This window comes from Trachemys scripta, chromosome 2, assembly GCF_013100865.1.
Source record: "Trachemys scripta elegans isolate TJP31775 chromosome 2, CAS_Tse_1.0, whole genome shotgun sequence".
Lineage (NCBI taxonomy): Eukaryota > Metazoa > Chordata > Testudines > Emydidae > Trachemys > Trachemys scripta.
In genome coordinates, this window is record NC_048299.1 from 78164633 (window position 1) to 78191153 (window position 26521).

Sequence of the window (26521 nt, forward strand, 5' to 3'; positions counted from 1 at the left end):
TGTGTTTTTTAAGTTGTTAGGCCAGCTCTTCAAGGCAAAGACTACTAAGAGCTGTACAGGTGTGCTAAAGAATATAGTGTCCTGAATGATGGTTTGGGGGGGGGGGGTGTAATGCAGCTTGCAGAAGTGCTTCAGTATTATACTTTTATCATCCATAGATTTAGGGGTCATTGTGAGGACCATTAACACCAAGTTTTAAACCAGGCTTGTATGTCATCCTGGATTTAAGTCACAACTAAGTGCCCCAACAGAGTTTGAAGAATGGAGAAAGATGGGACTAGATGGGTTACATGCCAATGAAATTATAAAGTAGCTGCTGGGACAACAAAATACCTTGGCTTGAAGAGTTTAATATGTTAATGAAACACCGGCATTAGGAAAAGATGGCAGACAACAGAAACCTGGGAAGAGTAATCCTTACAGCTCTGAAGGAGTAATTGCTATTCCAGTACTATAATATTTCAAGAGGATGAGAGCTCTAATCTTATACAAAAATACCGTAAGCTTTACAGTCCAAATTTAGTTTTAATTTAATTTTCTCAGTGAGAGAAAGGAGATACACAGATTCTAATATGAAGGGAAAGTATTGTAGCAGCTTCTCTCAGGAAGAGAGCATGTGAGTGCACTTTTAACATCCTATTTTCTGAAGTTCATAGCTCAGCATTAAATGGTTTGTTTCAAGCTGCAATTTAGTATCAGGTCTTCACCTGGGAAACAACCTGTGTGTTTGTTAAAACCACACAAATTTGCAAAAGTAAAATGTTAAATTATGACCATAGCACAGAACTATCAAACAATTCAAACTGTAGCCTTTTAATAGCCTCAGGAAAAAGCTAAAAAAAAAAAAAAAAAAAAAAAAAATCACCAAGTATATTTTGGCCAAGTTCATAGATTCCAAAGCCAGAAGGGACCACTGTGATCATCTAGTCTGACCTCCTGTATAGCACCGGCATAGAACTTCCCCAAAATAATTCCTAGAGCAGATCTTTTACAAAAACATCCAATCTTGATTTAAAAGTTACCAATTTATACTTGGTAAATTGGTCAAATGGTTAATTGTCCTCATTGTCAAAAATTTACACCTTATTTACAGTCTGAGTTTGTCTAGCTTCAACTTCCAGCCACAGTCTCGTGTTATACATTTCTCTGCTGCATTGATGCACCCATTATTAAATATTTATTCCTTGAGTAGATACTTGTGCTCCTATAACTTCTGAGAGCTCAATTTATTCAGCTTAACAACGAGAAGGTTAAGGGGTGACTTGAATACAGTCCACATTTGCATGACATTCATCATTCGTGTGCTTGAGTCCAGACTGTGGCATCAGTCCTAATTAGCATGAATAAGTCAATATTTCAAACTGATGCAGTCATACAGTTATCAAAAAATAAAAAAATAAAATGATGAGTGGGAGCCCCAAATCAGTTGTTATGCATAAAACTACGATTTAGTCACGGGAGGTGACGGCAGTCAAGGATTTCGTGACTTTACCGGACCTCTGTGACTTCTTCCACTTCAGCTGTCAGCAGCTGAAGCTGGGGCTGGAGGCAGGACTCCCCCCCACCCCCCGAAACTGGAACGAGGACCCTGCAGCCCCAGACCCGTGGCTTCTGCCGGGGCCACACGTCCCAGCCCCGCAGTGTCCCAGGGCCGTGCGCCCCTCACCCCAGCTGTGGCTGGGGCTTGGCGGGAGCTGCAGACGGGGCCACGCACCCCTATTCCGCAGTTATGGCCAGCTCCAGAGCGGGGGGCGCTGCGCCCTCCTGCGGCCACTGGAGCCAGAGCTGTGCCACCTGCCATGGCTGAGGGGCTTGACCTGTCGGTCGCTCCCCATCATGAGACTCCATTCCTCCCCCTACTTTAGCCCTGCCCCCTGTTATTTTAAGTAAAGTCACAGACAGGTCACGGGCTCTGAATTTTTATTGCCCATGACCTGTCCGTGACTTTTACTAAAAATAACCGTGACAAAATCTTAGCCTTAGTTATATGCACCATATATTTTCACCACACATTTTTAATGCACACAGCTACATAACTACAAAGAATCTTAAAATCACCTTCCAATAAAAATTACATGTTGAGCTGCAGAAATAAATATCAACGAATACTTTAAAATGTTAATTTTTACTGAAAATAATCAAAATGCAGTGGCACATTTTAGATTCCTGCTATTGCAAATAAATATCCAGTCCTCAAAGGAGACAAAAAACTCAATACCGTGAGTGAGGTGAAAAGAGACTTAAGGTATCAAAATAATTAATGTGGATATTCAGTAGGCTAGCCAAAGAACCATGACATTAAGCTTTGAAGTAGTATTTAGATTGCTTATTGCACTTTGTCACTGTACTTTTTAATTGGCTGGCCTAGTACTCGTGAGAAGCATACCTGTAAGAGTGACCTCTGTGGAGACTCTGTCAATGGCAAGAACATCATCTGCTCCATCATCACAAGCTTCCACGTAAAACTTCTCTGGTGTTATGTGCCTTTAAAAGAAATTAAGAGCTATGAGTCAAATAATCCAGACTTGCCATGCAAGTTCCATATTTAGTTATAAACAGCTGGGCAGCCAGCTATAGCTTTTTCCTAATTCCTGAACAAATTTTAAATAACTGTTGACTGGAAAACAGCTGTACACCACTCATTTATTTTGTAGAGCACTAAGTGGAAATATGAACCTGAGAGTTTTAATTGATGAATGCAAAATTCCTGGCTTGCTTAACACCAAGGAAATAATCCTGTATCACTCTACTGTACATGACAAATATGAGTTTCTTGCTGAATGTTTCCTTAAATAAGCTTTAATTTACAAAAGGAAAGAATTAAAACGTGATTTCATTAGTTCACATGGGCTATGTACAAAATCTTAGGAACCCGACAGAGTTCAAGTTATGGCAAACAAAACTACCATTTTATTGAACAACTATTACTACAGTAACAATTAATATACCACATAAGTGCACATTTAGCAGATTTCAGATTGAGGGAGAGGAAGACTGACACATTAAAGCTCATTTTCCACTAAGAAAGCTTCCTGAAAGATGCCTGTAAAAATCCACTAAAAAACTAATGTATGTCATAATCATAACCCAAAACAGCGGAAGGCAATTCCAAGCAAGAGTACATTGCACCAGACGTACTTTAAGACTGGCACTTTCCAGACTGCTAGCGAGATCTCTGCTTCAGGTGACATATGTCCACAATATCCAAAGTATTATACAAACAAACAATTTAAACACCTGTCATCCTGTTCCGGCTCCATACTTACTTTTCTTTGGGTAAATCCTTTGCAGAATATAGGCATTTTTAAGACTAGTAGTTTAAAAGAAACCAAGACCTAATTAAACAAATGCCTAAAACAGAACATGGCTATGGAGGCTGATTGTCCAAAGACATATTCCAACTGGATAGTTGAGGACATCAGAGCTGTACACTAGTGCTAGTCATACACTGGAGAGGAGAATCCCTGATTATATTAACTGGATAAAGATATGGGGAAATTATTTTTACTAACCTTTCTCCCTCATTCCCTTCTTGCAGGATTGCTTCTACTACACAGCTTTGTCTAGTCAAATTTGAAGTGCCTCATGTGATGGTGAAAGTCCAATCATTTCTTGGGAGACTCTTTCACAGGCTAGTCATTAGGCTCTTTCCCCAATTTTCCCCCCTCCAATTAAATCTTGCTTTTCTTAATGTTATCGCTATATTGTCATTACAGCTCAGGGCTCTAAATTAATTTCCAAAAAAGAGGTAAAGGAGATGGCTTCTTTAACCTCTAGATAAAGAGTATCAAAATGCCCCTTGGAAACTTCATAGCTTTCTCTCTGATTGAGTTTCCTGGTTCTAATTTTTCTAATAATCTCAGAATGGACAATATTTCTACCATATGCAAAGCTATTTTTTAAAGAGACACCATCAACTTGAAAATGTATCCACTGTTGTTAAAATGGAAAATTAACACATTTTCTTCATCCTCTAGACTGTAAGCTCTTTTGGGGGCAAGGATAATTTTTCTGTTGTGTGCAGTTTAGCACAATGAGCCCCTAAACCCTCAGAAGGGTCTTCAAGACCTACCATAATAACTAAATTTCCTCATCACCATACTTTGCATTTGACAGCACTTTATCTTGGTATATTTCACTGTATATTATATCCACCCTCCTGCCCTTTAAAGAGGTTTCATCACTAATACCAGCAGCAGCAGAGTTTAAACTGAACAAGTAGTTTGAGCATTAGCCTGCTAAACCCAGGGTTGTGAGTTCAACCCTTGAGGGGGCCCATCTAGGGAGCTGGGGCAAAAATTGGGGATTGGTCCTCCTTTGAGTAGGGGGTTTAACTCCTGAGAGGTCCCTTCCAATCCTGATATTCTCTGATTCTAAGTGGAACACAACTGTTTGCAGACAGAAAGGGGAAGATGTGGGTGTCAGCATGTTTGGTAGCATTGATCTCAGGTCATCTCAAAAGACAAATAGGGAGCAGAAAAACCCTTATTTTTTTAAAACAAGAATACTTTTAAAGAAGCAAGCTAGGACACTAAGGAGTTCTATTTGGAAACTGGATTTCTAAAAAATTAAGTTTAAAAAAAAAAATCAAGATTACAGCATTCCTTTAAGAGAAAATGGCATTTATTTTACCTAGCACAACATTCTGAAGTTTTACACAATTGACCTATGAGGAAAGACACAGCCAAATATATAAGTCATGGCTAAGCAACAAAGGAGGAGGAAGATGTTAAATTTTAAGTCTAACAATATTTAAAAGGATGTAGATCCTGATGAAGGAAAAATACAGGGTGAAAAAGGTGTTGTTTTTTTCTTAAAGTGAGGAAATTAAGAAAAAAATAGTATAAGGTAAAAAGCTTTCTGAGCATGTTCTGTATCAACCGGTGGAACTGTCTCCCAAATAATGCGATGGAAGCCTAATTTTTCAGAGCCCTCAAAACTAGAATTGACGATACACTAACATACCACAGAATCCTGTGCTGGCAGAATAACAGACTCTCTAGATGGCCTAATTAGGAGTCTTCCATCTATAATTTCTATGATCAATATTTAAACACTCTGCTTTGCACAGTATCAATAGCATGGACATAGCTTTATGTCATGTCAAATATCTTTTCAGCTATATGGCCCCTGGCAGCGCAAGGCTCAGAAATTAAATACTCTAGTTAGACCCTTATTTTCAAATATTTATGAATAGCTTGTGGGGTGACAAGTGTTCATGTATAAAGTGAGCTTTTGGTTTACTGCACTCAGCAAGGTGGTTAAATCTTTCCTTTAAAAGCAGTTTATCTTTAATTATTCTAACAATACTGTATCAACTGCAAAGTGCTAATAATGATAATGTATGAAGTACTTCTAAATCATACACAAACGCTATATTAAAAGATTAATGTTACAAAATTCAGAGTTAGGAAACGAAATGCCAGAATTAAAATTGCCTGTGCAATCTTAACTCAGCCCTCTTGCACTAGTTATAGAACATACTATTCCCCTCACCAATTCTCTGCCCAGCTTTTAATCCTCTAGAAAAGCCATTCACTGCCTTCAAGTCCCAGTCTCCTTACCTAGACAGTACTAGTCTCCGCCAAAACTCGAGTCCCTGTTCTCTCCCCCGCCCCCTCCAGTCCCAGTTTCCACAAACTGCACAGCTTTGTTCCAATGTACTCCCTCTGCCCCTCACTCAGATAGCTCTTGTCCTCTGTGCATTAGAATCAGACAACTTCCTCCTCCCTGGGCTCAGCAGGGGCTGGAGATGCAATCACAGAGCACAGGAGAGAGTCGCCCTGTTCTCAGTTCAGGTACTTGGACTCAGGATGGCCTGCAGCGGTCCAGAGCTGCTATTGCAGGGAAAGCAGACACTCCAGTCAGAGGTTGGCAGTTCAGTGCTGATGGAATCTTTGAGGAATTTGGCTGCTAAAAATCTAAGAACTGATTTTTTTTAAAGGTGTATAACTTGGCCAAGTTTAGGCAGATTTTCATGAGGACAACAAAAGGCACCTCTCTGACAAAAAGACCAAATTTCAGGCCCCTGCTCCAAAGCATGAGGGCGCTAGCACTTAAGGGGGGGAAAAAAAAAAAAAAAAAAAAGGTCACCAAAATTTAACACTGGCAAAACAATGTATTTTCTCCCTAACCTCATTCTCAGAAACTTCTGAACTGTTTTGGCCGAAATTTTCCAAAATCAGCCTCAGCCAGACACCTGGCACAGCAAATTTCAACCCAAATGGTTAAAAACTGACAAAAAAGTTATAAGCTGCTGAAAACATGGTCTTACATGAAAGTGTCTGACAACCTTAATAGGCGGTACGTCTAGCCCCACCTATAATTAAAATGAAAGAGCATCCAAAAATTGAGACAGAATCACACATTCCATCCTCTGAAGGAACAGCATTCTTGTATATCTAGCCCACAGAGCTAGCCTGCTTCTTGTATAGCTTTTCTTATGGGTTTGATGTTTTATTATAATAGATTTATTCTAGAATATTTTAGCTGTAATGTAAGTAACCTGAAGGCCACAGCCTGTTGAGCTAAAGCAAGTTAGGATACATACGTTCGGGACCTTTAGCCTAGGTAAGTGATGATGAGCTAAAGAATAGAGAGAGAGAGAGAGAGAGAGAGAGTGTGCGCGCGCGCGCGTGTATTTTCTCTCTCTCTTTCTCTCTCTATTTTAAAAATATGTTTGTGATCTTTAGCTCATAGGTAAGTGAGGATGTATTAAAGCCAGGTGGCATAGATGGGGACTAGCTAAGTTCATGCCCTCTATAAACTAAACTAAACAAAGAACTTGGAAATAACCAGTTAGGCCAGAAACATCAGATGTGAGACTGAGCTAGTAGTTATTACTATGTATGAATATGTCATACAGACATATGAACAAGCCAGCCTATAGAGTAAGTGTGCCCGGTTATTCTGAGGGTGAGGAAATTAAGTTTGGACATGGAAGGAGGCACATAGTGCTCAGGCTCTATAAAGGGGGGCAACCCACCATGTTAGTTTTAGTTCGTATTTTTTAATTCTTAATGGTTAGTTCTTAAACTAGATAAGTCAAACTTTAAGTTAGCTTCTGTAGTTTTTCCTTTAGCTTTTTACCACTCTGGCTTCTCCCAAGTTCTTCACCTCCCACTCGAGAATTAAGGAACCTGGACCATCGGACTCCTTGGGATGCCAGAGGTGAGGCTAGTCCTTTGTCTATTACCACCAGGTTATCAAGGAAGGGTGAGAGTACGTTAATCTAGAAAGCTTTATAGTATATAATACCATATGTACCTCTAGAATAATATTATTACCTTTGTAATTCTGATTATTTTTCTATTTGATTGCTATTCCATTTATCTCAATACAAGCCTTTAAAGCTGTATTTTGTTCTCAGTGTAATGTCCTTGTCATACATCCTGAGGATCCTTGAAAACTGTGTAACCTGATTCTGGGACAAGAACTTTATCTTCTGATCAGATTAATTGGCAAGCCTATATAAACAATAATATTAACCTCCTAAAATCAGGCAACCTATTAAAAGCAGGATTATGACACATGATGTTTATCACATGCACATAAAAAAATACTGCACATGCTCACTTCAATGTAAGCAAGAATGAAATATATCAGACACCATGGAGATGAGGGAGATTATTCACTGTAGTCAGGGATCAGAGTTATTTGGTTGTGCTTATGCTAAAAACAATTGGAGCAATGTTGAAAATCCATCAGATCCAGATTCTATTTGTAATGCAAAAATATGAAAGGAAATAGATTTTTCAGAAAATAAGATTCAGAACTTCTGACTAACTTTCACATTCAAACCAAACTCAACTTTCCTATGATCTTCACATTTTTCATTTGTATCTGAGAATTCTACACAGGCTGCTGTTACCCCATCTGATTAGCAGACTGCATCAAGAAGTTATTAACAAAACACTGACGTCAGTGCAGCTCAACAGAAGGAATATGTCCAACAGTCTTGACTTCAACTAAATGAGCGGCATCAAACCAATGCTCCAATCTCTGCTGTTCAATAGTTTAAAAAAATAGAGACAAGAAGACACCCACAAAAGCATGGAGACTAAAAAATCAGAGAATGCTTTCAACAATCTTGGCTTAAAGCGCACAAAGAAGAAAATACAGGGGAACCACCATCAAAATCGAGTCCTTTGGTTTGTTTCTTCAGTTCAAACACTATCATGGCTATGAAACAGTTGAGAGCTGGAACTTCATTGTGGATAGGTACATGTAAATGAATACAGTATTAAGATAGGAAAAAATTAAAAATTACTCAGCTCACATTAAAATCCTCCTCACTCCCAAACAGAAGTTAAGACCTCACTCTCACACACAAAATATACTTACTCAAAGTCTTCATTAAATAGTTGAGAGACTGCTCCATTTGAGACTAAAAGTCTATTATACTTTTATAGTATAACTTGTAAGATCCATATTTTTCAGGTATTTAATATGTACTAGGAGGCTATAAATCATATTTTAAATTCAAACTGTTTTTGCATGTGTGTACTGTGAAGAAAGTAGTATGTCTGTGCAAGTGGCAGTTAAAAATGGGACAAATTCTGCTCGACAGCTTTCCAAAGCATCTTTAGAGAATGTATACATATTTTGGAACTATATATATATATATATAAAAAAGTCACATGTCATAAGGATTCCTCCTCTTCCTGAGTGCAACTCAGCTTTACCACAGTTTTCTATATTTTAAGAATCTCAGTTGATGATAAATGAGTTTCTTCAGAAATATTCATTAAAGTAGTACATTTTGGTTATCAAACAGCCATTTGTGTTTTCTATTCATGGAATAAGTTGCTCAGAGCATCATTTTTCTGTTTTTAGAAGTTTTGGCAGCTTTTGCTGCTTCTATTAATAGCTTAAAAAGGAAACAGCAGTGAACTTAAATTTAAGAACTGAAAATGTTAGAATTCTCTGCTTACACAACTAAGCATCCAGATCAAGCTCTAATATAATAAAACCCAAGAAAGGCGAAATGTGATTCAAGTATTGCAGCTTATGTATGTATTAGCTTGATTAAAATTTAGAAATTAAGTGCAATATTTTCTCATTTGTAGTTTGAATATTTGCTTTGTACAAAGCTAATAAGTGCAGAGGAGCCCACAAGTGAGACAATGATATCCCTTAGGGATGAATTTATGTATATCCTAGTATAGAGGATAGGAAAGAAGTTGGTAAAGTACAGGTAGAAGCTAGTAAGGAATAGCCAGTCAAACAAAATAGAGTCCCATTTAAAACATAATAATGAAGGCAAGAAACTGAATATTGACAAAATGTATAAGTGCTTATATACAAATTATAGAAGTCTAAAAATACTAAGATGGGTGAACTAAAGTGCCTGTAATTACATGAGTGTATTGATATAAGAGGCATCAGAGAAACATGGTGGAATGAGGATAATCAATGGGACATGATAATACCAGGGCATAAATATACAGAAATGATAGAGTAGGTAACACTGGTAGCAGGTGACATTAAATGTTAAAGAAAGCACAGAGTCAAATAAGGTAAAAAAAAATCTTACATGAAATGAACTATACCATAGGATCTCTATGGATAGAAATTCTATGCCTAAATAAAAAGGAATATAGCAATAGGAATATACTACCACCGACCACCTGAACAGGATGGTGACAGTGACTGTGAAACACTAAGAGAGGTTAGACAGGCGACTAAAGCAGAAAGTGCAATAATAGTGGATTATTTCAGCTATCCTCATATTGACAGGTGTGATGCAGATATAAAGTTACTAGCCACCATAAATGACTGCTTCTTGGAGCAGCTAGTCCTGGAACCCCCAAGGGGACAGGTAATTCTTGACTTAGTCCTAAATGGAGCACAGGATCTGGTCCAAGAGGTAACTATAGCTGAAAAACTCAGTAATAGTGACTATAATGTAATTAAGTTTAACATCCTTATAGGGAGAAATACAAACCACACACACACGGAACATTTCATTTTAAAAAGGGGAAACTTCAAAAAACGAATAATGACTCTCATTGAATGGAAATTGAAAGGAACTGTCACAAAGGTAAATGCCTGAAGCTGCAAGGGGCTATTTAAAAGCACCATAATAGAGGTTCACACTAAATGTATACCCCAAATCATAAAAGACAACAAGAGGACCAAAAGAATGCCACCATGGCTAAACAGCAGAGTAATCTAGGTCATTAGAGGCAAGAAGGCATCCTTTAAGATTTGGAAGTCAAATCCTAGCAAGGATTAATAGGAAAGTGCACAAACTCTGGCAGGTTAAGTGTAGAAGTATAATAAGGCAGGTCAAGAAAAAATTTGAGAAGCAACTTACTAAGGATGAAAAAACTAATGGTAAGAATCTTTTTAAGTACATCAGAAACAAGAAGTCTGCCAAACAGGCAATGGGGCCACTAAAAGACCAAGGTGCTAAAGGAGCACACAAGGCCATTGCAGAAAAGCTAAATGAATTCACAGCAATGGTCTTCACTGCAAAGGCTGTGGGGAAGATACCCAAATAGGATAGCTCTGATGTGGGTAACTAATCTGAAGTACTGTCCCACACTGATGCATAAATAGAAGAGGTTTTGAACAAATTATTAAATTAAATAGAAGTAAGTCAACAGGACCAGATGGTTTTCACTCAAATTCTGTAGGAATTCATATATGATATTGTAGAACTACTAACTGTAGCATATAACCTACCACTGAAACAAGCCTCTGTATCAGGTGACTGGAAGGTGGCTAACATAACACCATTTATAAAAAGGGACTCGAGAGGAGATCCTGGCAATTACAGATCTGAGAGTCTAACTTTAATACTGGACAAATTGGTAGAAACTATAGTCAAGAACAGAATTATCAGACACAAACATGATTTGCTGAAGAAGAGTTAACATGGCTTTTGTGAAGGCAAGTCATGCTTCACCAATCTACTAGAAGAGTTTGGGGGTGTCAATATGCATGCGGGTTACCCAGTTGATCGAGTTAAAATACTGTACTTGGATTTTCAGATAGCCACTGACGAGGTCTCTCAACAAATGCCCTTAAACAAAGTAAAGAGTCATGAGATAACAGGGGAGTCCTCTCATGAATCAGTAACAGGTTAAAAGACAGGAAACAAAGGGTAGGAATAAAATGGTCAGCTCTCATAATGCTCTCTCCATTGTAAATAGCAAAATCCCCCAAGGATCTGTACTGGAACCTGTGCTGTTCAACATATTCATTAATGATCTCAAAAAGGAGTGAAGTGGGGTAGTCTGCATATGTCATCTTGAATAATTTTGTAAGTCCAAAGATAACTGCAAAGAGTTACAGAGGGATCTTACAAAACTGTGTGACTGTGCAACAAAATGACAGATAAAATTCAACATTGATAAGTACAAAGTAATGCATATTGGAAAAAATAATCCCAACTACACATATATAATGATGAATGCTAACAGCTAATTTAGAACCCAAGAAAGATCTTGGAGTCACTGTGCATAGTTCTCTAAAAACTTCTCTAAAGATCAATGTGCAACGGCAGTCAGGCTAACAGAATGATAGAAAAGATCATAATGTCACCATGCAAATCCAGGGTGTGCTCACACCATGAATACTGTGTCCAGTTCTGGTGGCCTCATCTCAAAAAAGATATATAGAGCAAGGGTTCTCCAACTGGGGTTGGGACCCATCAGGGGTCACAAGCTGTCAGCCTCCACCCCAAACCTCGCTTTGCCTCCAGCATTTACAATGGTGTTAAATATATTTTAAAGTGCTTTTAATTTATAGGGGGGAGGGGTCACACTCAGAGGCTTGCTATCTGAAAGGGGTCACCAGTACAAAAGTTTGAGAACCATGGATATAGAGGAACTGGAAAGGCAACAAAGATAATCATGAGTATGGAATGTCTTCAATATAAAGAAAGACTAAAAAGATTAGGCCTGTTCATTTTAGAAAAATGAATGATTAAGGGGGGAAAATATGATAGAGGTCTATAAAATCATGAATGGTGTGGAAAGAGTAAATAGAGCAGTGTTATGTATTTACCCTTTCACAATACAAAAACCAAGGATCACTCAATAAAATTAACAGACAGCAGGTTTAACACAAAAAAGAGGAAGTACTTTTTCCACACAGACCACAATTAACCTGTGGGATGTTGTGATGGCCAAAAGTATAATTAGGTTAAAAAAAAACACTAGATAAGAGGATAGCTCCATCAATGGCTATTAGCCAAGATTGTCAGGGATGCAACCCCATGCTCAAATGACCCTAAACCTCTGACTACCAGAAGCCGGGAAGAGAATACAGGGGTGGATCATTCCAACAGCACTGTTCTGTACACTCCCACAAAGCTCGGGTACAGGCCACTGTTGGAGACAGGATACAGGGCCAGATGGACCATTGGTCTGACCCAGTATGGCAGTTCTTATATTCTTTGTAATTTCACATGCTGAGTTTGAGGGTGGTAATGTGCATTGTGAAGGGGGGGAAAACGAAACACTAAAAACCAGTTACACGCAGAGTTTTAATTATGTTGATTTTACTGAAAAGAGTATTGGTGTTTTCTGATAAAAACAGAGGCATGATGAGTTTTGCTCTTTGATGCTATGACAACAATTAAAGAAAGCTCTGTGTTCAATATCACTTAAGAATCCTTTTACCCTTCACTTCAGTAATTGATTTATACCATAATGCTTAACATTACTCTAATGCAAGACACTCCTCCATGCCATCCTCTAAATATTGCAATAAAAATAAAATAAAATAAAATAAAGTACATCCTGTTCTATGCAGTAATGTATACATTATCCTCAAAGTACCATCAAGATGGACTCTGAGAATGGGGACAAATAGAGGTGTTAGTGTTTACACAGCACTTTGAAGATGTACAATTTTAAGTATAAGGAAATATAAGCATGTTATTTTGACACGGCATAGTTCCCAGATATTCCAAGTTAACAGGTGTGCTAATTAAACATTAGAAACGCTTGTTTATCTACAGGCTCTCTCACTATTTGGGTATTCCATTGAATAAGAATGTAGTAACCTACTGTAGTTTCCGGGGACAGCGAGGGAGGAGGCAAAAAACAAAAGTAGTAAAGTAGACAGTCCCAAAAAGCCTCTAGTATCAAGCTAATGGAACTAAGTGTAAAGAAAAGCCAGCCACACAAGTGCTACTTATAAATTTTAATTTAAAATATGTATTTAGTCCAATAAAAGTCACATTTAACATTCAAGTATTTCTTGCTCAAGTTGTAGCTTCCTCAGCTCTGGGTCCCAGTAGAACTACAATTACCACTTATCTTTAGCCAGAAAGAGATGCAGGCAGCTTCCCTCCATTTATACCAATGTCACCCTGCAGGCAGGCTATAATAATCTGACGTGACGTGTATTTCCAATAAACTAACTGCCATGCTATAAAGACTTCTAGTTGTTACTAGATGCTGGTTCACTAAGTACTTTCAAAAATATGCAAGTCTAGTGTGTGTAGAAAAGGGAACGATGAGATTAGGGCCAAAGCCTGAAAAATCCACTTATCACTGGCAAGTGTCCCGTTTTCCCTGGCAAACGCAGGGTCTTAAGTCAACTTCCGCAGAAATTGCAAATCTAGTTTCTTGCACTTGAGACTGAAGAAAAACTTCCAAATGTGAACCAAAATAAAAGGATAAATATCATGAGAGTCTGCAGACTTTGGAAGGAGAGACAGATACTAACCAAGCTGATCAGTTTCACTGCTACTAACCCCAAGGTTCTGAATCACTGACAAGAATCATGTTGATTTCATGCTGCCCCTGTTTGGGAAAGCTCAGCTGAGGCAGGTACTGGAGTTACTTAGGATAAACAGACCTTAAAAAGTGACTACAGGAGGGTAGTGTAATAGGTACCACTTCTCCCCAGTTCACCTCTGAAGATGGAGAAAGATAGTGAAACTGAAATACAGACGACTTGTTGCCCGCAGACAGTCTCCCACCTTTTCAGTAACCACTGGTGCAGCTCCACCAGTGGTAATACTAGCATAGATATGGTTCAGACAGACACTAGTGTTTTTACCAATGTCATTTAGACCTGATCTGAGCAGCAGTAAATGACATCATAGTAGAGTACAGTTGTTCCTCATCTACCTTTGTGCTGATATCACTGCTTGCAAAAGTGGAATTTTCCCCAAAGTACTTTTCCTCTTTCAGCAGCTTGGGAGGAGGATGCAGGGGAACCAGTTTCAAACTTAGGGCCAGAACCTGCAATTGCAAAGCACCATAACATTCAATAGGGCTCCACAGAGAATCATGAGTCTACCTATAAAAATTCCAGTTGCAGGATTTGGCCCTTAGATAGCTGCAAGTGAGAGGCCGATACAAAAGCTATAGATCCCACTAGGAATTGACAGGAAATTTAATCTGAGTTTTCACATAGACATTATCCCTAGACGCTGCTAGACTTGTAAACGTAACCCATCACACCACAGGTGTCCACCAAGTATTTTAAAGCTTGGAATAGAGCTCCATTCTGCTGAGGAATTTATCCACAACTTGTTCCAGAGAAAGAACAAATCTGTCTTCCATTCACTGGGGAGCTATTTCAACTCCAAAATTAACTCTAGGTGTTGCTCAGCTATCACTTAGAAAAGTCCATTTCCCTATAGTCAACGGGGGCGGGGGGGGGAAGAGGGAGGATTGGGCTCCCAGATCTATATAATTACTATTATGCTTTTATCATGTCATGTCAAATTGGTTCCAGCATGCTAACATCCTTATACCCACATGGCTAGAAAATGAATAAATGTTAATACAGTCAATACATCCCCCTGCAGGTGTGCTTGGTTCCTCTTTTTGTCCCGTAGAGAAAAATAAGGGACCTACAAGAATAGTGGTTGCCCAAAGGGTTGGAGTTATCCTAGCCAAAAAGTATCCATTTCATCCTTGCTGTCATGCAAAAGCATCTATGTGTGGTAACCCAGACTTGCAAATTGGGAAAGAAACCTATTTGGAGGAACTGGCTGAGCAAGGGCATCATATGGATTTTCCAATTAGTCAAGGATGAGAACTTTGTATCTTTTCTAACACTGAAGCAATACTATTCATATTAACAACAAGGGGGGAGAAACGGAAACCCAAATAGGGAAAGAACAGATTAAAGAATATTTAGACAAATTAGATGTATTCATATCAGCAGGGCCTGATGAAATTCACCTTAGGGTACTTAAGGAACTTGCTGAAAATCTCAGAACCATTAGCAATTATTTTTGAGAACTCATGGGGGATGGGGCAGTCCCAGAACACTGGAAAAGGGCAAACGTTCCCCTTTCTAATGTCCCTATAGGTACTAAGAGGACCCGTGGAATTATAGACCAGTCAGCTTAACTTTGATACCTAAAAAGATACTGGAACAAGTTATTAAACAATCAGTTTATAAGCACTTGGAGTGCAATAAGGTTATAAGGAATAGCCAGCATAGATTTGTCAAACACAAATCATGCCAAACCAACTTAATTTCCTTCTTTGACAGCATTTCTGGATGGTTGGAAGTAACTGTATGTGATGTATCTTGATTTTAGTAAGGCTTTTCACAAAATCCCACATGACATTCTCATAAGCAAATTAGGGAAATGTGGTCTACATGAAATTACTATAAAGTAGGTGCACAACTGGGTGAAAGACTGTACTCAAAGTTATCAAAGATTTGCTGTCAGACTAGGAGAACATATTTAGTGGGGTCCTGCAGGAGGAATTTCTGGGTCTGGAAAAATCAGTATTTTCCTTAATGATTGGATAACACAGCGGCAAGTATGCTTATAAAATCTGTAGGTGACACAATGCTGGAAGGGGTTGCAAGCACTTTGAAGTACAGGATTAGGATTCAAAAGGACCTTAAATTGGAGAACTGGCCTGAAATCAACAAGATAAAATTCAGTAAAGCCCAGTGCAAAGTACTTCACTTAGGAAGGCAAAAATCAAATGCACATCTGTAAAATGAGGAATAACTGGCTAGGTGGTAGAACTGCTGAAAAGGATCTGGAGGTTACACTGGATCACAAATTGAATCCGAGTCAACAACGTGATGCAGCTATGCAAAATGAAAATATTCTGGGGTGTATTAACAGAAAAGTAGTGTGTCAGACACTGGAGGCAATTGTCCTGCTCTACTTGGCACTGGTGAGGCCTCAACTGGAGTACTGTATCCAATTCAGGGCACCAAAGTTTAGAAAGCATGGGGAAAAATTGGACAGAGTCCAAAGGATAGTAACAAAAATGATAAAAGGTTTAGGAAACCTGACTCGTGAGGAAAGGTTAAAAAATCTGGACATATTTAGTCTTGAAAAGACTGAGGAGGGACCTGATAATGGTCTTCAAATATATTAAGGGCTGCTATAAAGAGGACTGTGATCAATTGTTCGATACTTCTTGTCCTGCCTTCAGTGGATGTAATGTGCTTAACCTGAAGCAAGGTAATTTTAAATTAGATATTAGGAAAGACTTAACTATAAGGATAGTTAAGCTCTGGAATAGGCTTCCAGGGGACACTGTGGAATCACCATCATTGGAGGTTTTTAAGAGCAGGTTAGACATACACCTGTCAGGGATGGGCTAGGTTTACTTGGTCCTGCCTCAGGGCTGTGGGATGAACTTGACCTCTCAAGGTCCCTTCCAACCCTACATTTCTGATTTGACCTGCCACCCTCAACAGAATAGCAGTACTTGCAACTAAGACACTTGCTAATAAATCAGTTTGGTCTAGATGCTGTAGGACTGCCAGAGGCCCCAGAGCTACTGGGTACTTTAGAAATGTTTCACAAACTATCCAGGCCTATATGTCCACTATGTCTGCGTTACTACTGAAGAGGAACTCCACTTGTCTGAAGTTCTTTGTGAAAGTATGGGAAGGAGAGTTATCAGATTCACAGCCCTTAAAAGATCCCGAGTGGCAGGGCATATTACAGAATGTTAAAAATGGTCCTGCGGATCTCAAGCTATGCCTGATATAGCAAAAGATTCTATTCAAAATGTATTGCGTGCCAGAGGTTGTGCAAGATGGGGGCCCTGTCTTCAGATGTTTGTTGGCGCTGTAATAAAGAAAAAGGAGCCCTCATGCATATGTTATGGGTCTGCCCAACAGTCAGACACCATGGAAAGAGGTGGACACAAAAGTAAAAATAGTGCTTGGCTTCGGCAACCAAATCTCAGCTGAAGTTACATCATAGGTTATGTGCATGCTGCAGTGGGTTCAACTTCACCACAAATATTTTGGTTCTTGAGGGCTGTAAATGTTCAAGCACATGATTTTACAAAAAAGGAGTAGACTTATGCCAAGAATAGAGCAGTGGTATTCAGACCTGTATGAGTTAGCAGCCAAAGAAAGAATAGCTTATCAATGTAGAAAACAATTATGAGAATTCAAAGAAATTGGGTCTCTATTTCTTGATACACTTGGATAAAGAATGCTGAGATAGCTCAAATAATGGCATTCCACTTGACATCTCTATTTTTCCTTTCCCTCTTCCCCTGCCCCTCCTCTTTTTTTTTTTTTTTTTTTTTTGCCTATTTGAATGTTTTTATTGTTATTATCCCCCCTTAACATGTTTTGTATGATCTTGCAGCTGTGACAAGTGAAAAGTTATATAATTGCATAATTTTATTGGATATCCTGTGATATTGGGTAACATACTAGCTATATGTAGTTGTAATACCATCTGTATTTTTTGTTTATGAAAATTAATAAAAAATTGATCACATTAGCTCAGCATTCTTTTTAAATAAAGCGACAAATATTGGCCACCGCCTTATGCTAGAAACATCATGTATCCATTCCCCTTAACGTTTAGTCTTGAGTCTAGAGGTGTAATTGTTTGCCCCGCACCTCTAACCAAAGCAGAGTTCTGGGAACGTCTAAAAAATTTCTTAATTCAATGGCTTATGCCAGCTGTAAGTCACCAATTTGTCCACCTCTACACAAAAACAAAAAACACACACCACACACAAGTTCGGCTTTTTTTTTTTTAATACACTCCTTTCTGGTCAGACCAGGCCCTCCCTCCACAGGATTAAAATGACTTTGATCATAAGAAGGTGGTTTTATTACTGTTTTTCTATGATAATAAAAGCTGATTTACCATTCCAGGCATATCATTCTGTTTATTCACCCTCACAATGAATGTAATAACAATAATGAAAATATAGTGTTTGTCAAATTGAAGTACATTTTTTGATGAGTGAGCAAGCAAGCGAGTAGAATTTTGTGAAACTGGTTTTTGATAACTGGAATCGTAAATTTTATCAATAATGGTCCATCCAATGAAACCCTGCTACAGTGAATATATGCAGACTTTCTTTCTAATAGATTAAAATCCCTGTAGTAGAGAATGAACCCTAAATATTGTTGTTAACTGCAGGTTAACAGTAATTTTCATGGAAATATTTTATCTGTTCCAGTTGAAAATGGATAACAACTCAGAATGACATAATACAAAAATGTTTAGTTGTGTGTATGCAATCTTTTGAGAAGTTAAATACAGTATAATTTATGTTGCTCAAGTTTAGGACGAAAACAAATCTTCTTTGAATAGTAAATGATTTTCTCATGACTAACATTCATTTAAAAGCTTTGATGCGGATTTAAGACTAACTACACAACATCAAAAAGAGTTTCTTTGAGGCACTCTGCAAACATACCTGCTTCCTAGTGTATTCTGTTCAACAGTCTTTAAGACTCAGTGATCACTATGACATTGATTATGCAAATACTTGTGTTTGATTCACTTTAAATATGCCTATAGTACCATTGGCTTCACTTTCGTAAGTGTCTGTAGGATCAGGGACTATAATTTTCACAAAATGACACCTCAGGAAAACTCTCTTCTGTTCCTGGCATTGAATTTAATCACAACTCAGACTACAAGTGCCAGAGTCAACAAATCTATAACAGGGATTAAACAAATCCCCCAAGAACAGCTCTCTCGCCAATAAATATACTCATAGCAGAACAAACAGGTCAAATGCTATAATTATATAATTAAGATTATATACAGAATTAAACAGTGGGCTGAAATTCCTTATATTTGTTCTCGATCCAAAAGGAGACAGTGTTTTAGCTTCAGAAATTTTGTTTGACTAATTATTGTCCAAAAGTGAGGCTTAAAATATCATTTGGACGCTGTTTTCACCGTAAAACAACACAAGTGGCTTAATTTTAAGAAGTTCTCCAAACATGTGAAATACCTCAAATACCTTTATAAGAATACAGAGCTTCCTACCCCTTCCTTCCTCCCCTCTTCCCCAGCCCAACACACAAACTTCACCTTTGGGTTTAGGCCAACCATGAAAAGTTTCAGTATAAAGTATAATTTTTCCAGGAAATTACAAGTGCCAAAAATAAGGTCTTCTAACACATGCCTCCTTAGTCTTACTTAATATTGGGTCTGTAATGTAATTTTATTGGCTGAATGAAACAAGCATTTAAATGTCATCTGGCACCTGAAAGCATAAGAGGGTCTGTTCTCCCCATTATATTACAAAAAAGTAAACAAATCAGAAGGTTAAAAGTTTTAATGGGGAAATCGTGCCTCAAGCTCCTTAAAAACAAAAACAAAAACACATGCATGCTCCAAAACTGAAAGAAAAAGAAACCAGAAATGACTGCTGTTTACTTCATTTGACAAACTGACAATAGAGGGGTGCAACAAAGCAGGTAGTGATGCCTAAGGAACTTACTGTTGGCAAATAATATTGCAACACTAAAGCTATTTCCAAAACTTTAGTGTTCATATAGTCACCAGAAGGCTACTGGGTATCACTACTTGCTTTACTGAGGTAGTTACCCAACAGGCAATCAAGTAGCAGCTCTGGCTTGTTCCCTTGCACCAGGCACTGTTTACAGATCCAAAACTTTTCAGGAAAGTAACAAGGCAGGTAAATGGAAAGTCAACTGTTTAATTAGCCGATCAAAACAGGACACCAAGCAGGGACGAGCGTGTCCGCTGAACTCCTTCATTCAGAAAGTGCCAGGATTTAACAAGACCCTGGTTAAGAGACATAAGGATCCCCCCTTAAAACCACAAAAGCCAGTGGTCTCCCTTTCTCCCCCCAGCTCAGCGAGCGGGGCAGCCACGCCTCGGAGACCCGCAATCGCCAGGCCGTGCACCAGTGGGCCGGGGGTGAGTATACACCCACAGCGCGACATCTAGGCTAAGAGCTCCCCAGCGCCCCCGGCCCCTGCCAAGCTGGAAGGCAGCGCAGTGCCCCTGCTCCGGGCAGCTCACAGCCCAGGCGGTCCTGCCAGCCCGGCCGCAGGGTGGGGGCACAGGCTGGGACACGGTCCCTCTCGCGCGGCTCCCGCCCCACCGCACCCGGCCGCCTCTGCGCGTGTCCGGATCCCTCCGCCCGGCCGGGGGGCGGGTCACCCCACTCCGCGCAGGATGGATGAAGCCGCCGGGGGGAGGGAGCCGGCCAACGGGCGCGGGAGAGGGCGGGGCGGGGAGTCGCTGCCCGGCGGCTCCAGGTAACTGGGGAGATGGGGGGGGGGGCAGGTGACTGCGTGGCTTCCCCGGGTCACTCACAGCTTCAGCTTCTCATAGGCCCCCGCGGTCGCCGCCATCGCCCCCCTCCGGCTGCCCCGCCGCTGCCGGCTCGGCTCCGTTCTGCGTCCTGGACTCTCTCGTCTTTCTGACCCTGACGCGTCTCGGTCTTGAGGACGGGGCCTCGCACAGGACAAACCTAACCAAACACCTTGCGGCGGCCGGGTTCCAGACACGGAAGGGAATGACTGGCGCTGCTGTGATTGGCTGCGTCTCCGGCTCTGACCCCGCCCACTGAGCCACCCTAGTGATCAGGAGAGAGCGGAACTGGAAGGCTCTCGCTGGGGTGGGGGAAAGAGGGGCGTGCGACGTTTCGACGAAACGGCCAGGGATTGGCCAAGCGTGGTGTTGTAGCTCCGCCCCCTAGAGAGCTAGTGAGGAGAGGGGCCGGGCGATGGACGGAGACACAGGGGGACTTTGATTGGCTGCAATTCCCTTCGTAGTCCCACCCCTGGATCCGAACGCCCGCCCGTTAGTAGTCTCTTTGTGTGGGGGCGGGGTCAATGAGTAGTTAGAGAGCGAGCGCGGAATACTTCAGTATGTGCAGGGCCAGTGGCGCAATGGATAACGCGTCTGACTACGGATCAGAAGATTCTAGGTTCGACTCCTGGCTGGCTCGGCTGCACTTTTTTTTCGACTCCTGCCAAGGCACCTTGATTTTACTGCTCCTGCCTCCTGCAGTCACCTACAGCCCAAGCAGTCACCCCAAAGAAATATATGGCATACAGCACTTCTTCCCCACTCACCCTGAATCCCTCCCTACACCACTCACCTTCCCTACACCTTCTGTACCTTCTTCCCACTCACCCTGCTGTACACCTCTATACCCCCATACCGCTCACCTTCCATACACTCCCATACCCCCTCCCGTTTGGTACCTCCCGCTCCCCGTTCGTCCTACCGTACACCTCCATACCCCTCACCTGCTGTACCTGCGCCCTCTCACCCTGGTGTACCCCCCCCGTACTCCCACAACACGCACCTTCCATACACGCACCCTGATACTCTCGCCCCTTCTGTACCCCCCGCACCGCCTCACCTCGCCTACACCTCCATCCTCACCGTCTGTACACCCTACTCCCTCTTTATTCACCCTGCTGTACAACCTCTGCACCCCCACGCCACTCTGCTTCCATACATCCCCACACCCTCGGGTGACCCCGTGTACCCCCTCCCAACTCACTCTGCCATAGCCCCCTGTACACCCAGACCACTCACCTTCCATACATCCTGTACCCCTTCCCCACTCCCCCTGCCATATACCCCCATAGACCCACTTCCCCTGCCGACTGTACACCCCAACGCCGCTCACCTTCTGTACATCCCTTACCGCCCTCCCCTTTTCACCCTGCCATACGCCCCTCCCTACACCATACACCCCTCCATAGACTCACCCTGCCACACACCCCCAACTACTCCATCCTACCCTCCTGCCAGTCATGCTGTTGTGTTATTCCATCACCCACCTGCACCATTATAACTCTATCCTTCAGACAGCCTCCTTGTGCCTGTTCTCTATATGCCAACATACAACCTCACGTGTTTGTTGTGTGTGTCACACCTTCCCTATGTCAGTATAACCCCACTATTGCTTATATCCCTTATGTGACATTATGTTATGCTTGTGCCATTATCTGCCTCCATATATTGTTATACCTCCCCATTCTCCACCCCCACCCCCAATCACCACCCTGAGCCTGGGACATTGGATCTCGACATGATGATGCCACCTTTGTGTAGCTATGAGCCCACGTGATTTTAAATCTACTGTCATTCCCCTCTCATGTGATATTTACACCTCACTCTTGTGTGTGTAACTTGCCACACCCCTGACATTACTGCTCAAGAGCAGGTGAGGTAAGTCTTACCTCACCCACTCTGTCTGTCTCTCTAATATCTTGGGACCAACCAACATAACACTGCATATTACTGCTCAAGGGTATTCCACAGTGTGGAGGGGGAAGAAGTGCAAATTACACAGACACTGGCGCCGTAGCTTGCTCCTGTTTGCTTCGCAGATTTGGAAAGGGGGCAGAGAATCTGATAGATCCCGACCCCACCCCCCCCCCCCCACTCTTGATTTTGGAAGGGTTCCAGCTATCAAGTAGAATGGGGAAACAAACCCCAAAGCTGGCTGTCCCAGTGACAGATCCCTCTTGTTGGCATTTCTTCGCTCATCAGAGTGGAAAGGAATATAGGGCTCTTAGTAGGGAGTATCACAGGTAACTCCCATTTGATAACATTTGCAAGTGTGAGAGCCAAGCTGGAGACTTCAAGAGCATCCAGGCCACATGATCCAGGGTGGGGGTTGATCACAGGAAGGGGTTGGAAAGGAATCTCCTCCTGCCACTACCAAGAAAGCCTTTACACAAACACCTAGGTGCGGAAGCCTCAGGCACTGGCCATCTCGGCAGGCAGGATTCCAGACTAGCTGAACCTGTTGTCTGATCTGGGACTGCAACTGCCATGTTCCCAGCTAGCTTTTGTAGTTAAAAGGGCTTTACAAATTAATTGGCTGGGGAAAGGGAGTCTGGAAACTGAATGAAAGATCCTACTAACATTCAGAGCTATTGTCCTTTGCTTTGAGAGCCATTTCCCCGCTGCACACATCTGTGTGGAACCAGTTCGTCAAAGAATAAAGAATTAAGCATCACAATGATCTTTTGAGGTAGAGAAATACTGTCCTCATTTTGCAGATGGGGAAACTAGGAAATAGACAGGTCAATGGCCTGGTTTTCAAAGGTGCTGAGCACCTGCAACTCCTACTGATATCAACACCTTTGAAAAATCCCAGCATTACACTAGAAACGCACGACAGAGCTGGGGCTAGAAGCTGACTTCTACTTCATGCCACCACAACATGTTTCCTATCTGCCTACTTCAATTAGAGTACGGAGCTAGTCTCATTGCTTAGCAGTATGTTAGCTTTTAACCTTTAAACTGGCTAATTGTTAGACACATACTATTAGAGATGGGCTGTTCCTAAAGGTTTGTCAGGGTTGGCTAGGATGTTAACAAGGGATAGCTTGCCTGGAGTGAATGTCACCCTGCCTCCTTGCTGTAAGAAATCCTCACTGATTCGCTGTGGCAAGATTTCCCACTGTTGGTTTCTAATCCAGCCTCTGAGGTGGGGAAAATGGGGTGGGGGTGTTGAGTCTGAACTTTTGATGAGCTTAAACTTATCCCAGACTTGATGTCTCTGTCTGAACTTTTAATCAAAGCTCTGACCTGCGAACTACTCATGACACCTCCCTCCCCTTAAGTAGTCATCTCCCCTTTTCTCTTTCTGAATTTACATTTTAACCTGTTTTATCCTGTAGAATCTTGATTGATTATACATGACCATTATGATCTGTTAATCACTTTGTTTATTTCTGTGTATAAATATTGATGCTCACTCCTAATAAACTTGCCACACTTACTCTGAAGCCTTTCAAGCTAAGGATAGTGTGAGCCCGTTGATCAACGAATTGGTGTCTGGTCTCTGACAGATTGTGAGCCCCATACCAACTCCGCACGAACTCGGGTGCTGGAGAGGTGAGTGAGGACTTGCTTTTTACCTAACAGGGGGGGTGAGGAGTCAGGTAGGAGATATTTGAGGGTCAGGAAGGAACATGAGTGATGGAGTTCAGGAGGAAACGGGACTAGCCAGCCAGACAAGACCAAAGTGGTGGGGAGGCAGAAAGAAAAGTGTTTTCACAGCGTGGGGTGGTGTCAGACTAAGGGCTTGTCTATATGGCAATTTAGTGCACATCAAGCTGGGGTGTGAAACTACAGCCCACTCGCCGGCTATTCACTAACTGTCAGCGTGGGTCCTGCTTGCTGCATGCTAACAGTTCCCTGGTGCGCTTTGAGCTACTGCACGGGTTTACACTCCAGGGTGCTACACACTGAATTGCCACGTGTGCAAGTAGGGCAGTACCCTCCAGTACACAGTACCGGCAAGAGATTTTTAGTGGGCACAGGGTACCAGAAAGACTAGGGGCTTCCCCCCCTCGGGGGGGAGGGGAGGGGCTGCGCTCTGAGCAGAACACGGCTAGGGAGGGCATTTATTCCTAAACTGGCTTTAACAGCATTAAAATTTTTATTAAAGTTAATATTTAAAATTAAATATACACAAGTTAAGAAGGAAGGTACTGTACACCTGGGGTCAGGCTTGGGTTATGAGGGATTACAGATATCAGTTACAAGGATCACGAGATACATACATATCACATAACCAGCATAGACCCAGATTGGGGGGCAGGAGTTTTTAAAGCGTCAGTGGATAAGTGGGCTCGGGTACGCCACCCATGAAATATATTAAGAGTCCAAGTCAGTATCAGTGTAGCGGATAAGTACATGGGTAGGGTGCATCCCTTGGTTTATCAGGGAAGGAAGTGGGTTATTTCCCTGGTCGGTGGTCTCGATTACTCAATGTGGTATTAACGGTGTCCCGTGATGTGTCCGTATGGATGTCTCTGGACCACCTGATGACGTCAGACACCAGGAGCTGTCTCATGAGCCGGGCGTAGCGTCGACCGACTCTGCACACTCTCAGTACTGGGTCGTTGTGGGGGTCCCAGGAGCCCAGGGCTCCCACGATCCAGGCATGTATCTGGACCTCAATACATATGCTAACAAACTTAAACAAAGGCTTTGTTTAAGTTTGTTAGCATATGTATTGTGCTGTTAAGATGGTCAGGAGTCCTCAAGAGGGGAAGGGGGGGGCGGCGGGGGAAGACGTGGAAGGTGTTTAAACATGTTTTTGATTCTGTTTCTCCTCATTGGTCTGAATTATCCATGACATCTATACTGCATCAGATCAAGTCCAAATCATTAGAGGAATGCCTCTGCTTGCATTGACCAGAGGATATTTGGATTCTGATGTCAGCCCAGTTCTGCATCCTGACAGAAATCAAGTGTTGTCCCCAGCGTACATAGAATTCTTCTTTGCAGCCAAACTAGTCTAATATGAATGTTGTTAACTGGAACTGGAGCAGCAAAATAAAGAAAACAAATGCCTCATTTTCCAGCTTTGTGGGTGAGAGAACTATAAGTGAAGATTATAATGCCGGACACTGACGGCCTTAAACCACCTGCCTCAGGAATCTGCCAAGAACTTTGCAGAAAATATGTTCCTCATCTTAGCAACGGAGCTAAGACTTATCACACATCTGCCCACCTTTATTCAAATGAAGCTCCTTCTGATCTGACAGCTCAGGCATTGTCAGTTTCACCCAGAACAATTTACAAACTTGGAACCTAATCCTGTAAACCCTTAATCATTTGATCAACCCCATTGAAGATAATGGCATTATTTGCATGTCCATGGACCACGTTTGTGGTACGAGTTTTAGGAGTCTGTTCAGTTCCTATAAAGTAAGTTCAATCCCCCATTAAAATGCAATGTTTGGCTACAATACCATAAAGCAGTTAAGGATACAATTCTACTTAAAATTCGTCTTTTAATAAGTCATACATATGCTGAAATGGCTCCTCATCCAACTTCCATATTCCATATAAACAGACTGAATACTACATATTTGGGGGGAAAGTGAGTAGTTAAGCATGTTGATGTTTGTACATACAAACACCCATTTCATCACTGTACCGGAAAATATAGCTAAACTTAATTTTCTATGGAATTCGAAGAAAGTTTAACAGCCCCAATTGTTTTGTGTTAATCAGTGTGTACCCCCAAAAGAGAGAAGAATCAGTCCACACTTACTGAAAAGAAAATTCCTTCCAACTGGTGTTCAGAAGATTGCTACAAGACACACATACATAACCTCATGAGCAGAGGATGGAGAGGATACCCTCCCACATTATGACCAGCAAAATTAAATAATAATCAAATCTCAAACAGGCAGAGGTTCACGGAGTTGCAAACCTAAAAACCTGTATAGCAGGTTAACAGATGCAGTTGTAAAATTTTAGACAGGTAAGGGGGTGTCGGAGGGGACAGGGAGAGCATCGGTGCCCCGGGCTGGGGAGGAGTCACAT

The 26521-nt window shown here is 41.4% G+C and overlaps 1 protein-coding gene and 1 non-coding gene across 2 annotated transcripts in view; one reads left to right on the plus strand and one right to left on the minus strand.

Moving 5' to 3' along the window:
• Positions 1-20732, minus strand: part of SACM1L (SAC1 like phosphatidylinositide phosphatase) — a 56691-nt gene extending 35959 nt beyond the window's left edge. The window contains exons 1-2 of the mRNA XM_034760968.1: positions 20519-20732; positions 2387-2484 (exon numbers count right to left, since the gene is read on the minus strand). Of these exons, the coding sequence (XP_034616859.1) occupies positions 2387-2484; positions 20519-20556 (136 nt within the window). The 5' untranslated portion in view covers positions 20557-20732. The remainder of the gene's footprint in view (positions 1-2386; positions 2485-20518) is intronic.
• A 350-nt stretch (positions 20733-21082) lies between these two features.
• TRNAR-ACG lies at positions 21083-21155 on the plus strand. The gene has a single exon. It is a non-coding gene; the product is annotated as a tRNA-Arg (tRNA).
• Positions 21156-26521: the final 5366 nt, after the last annotated feature.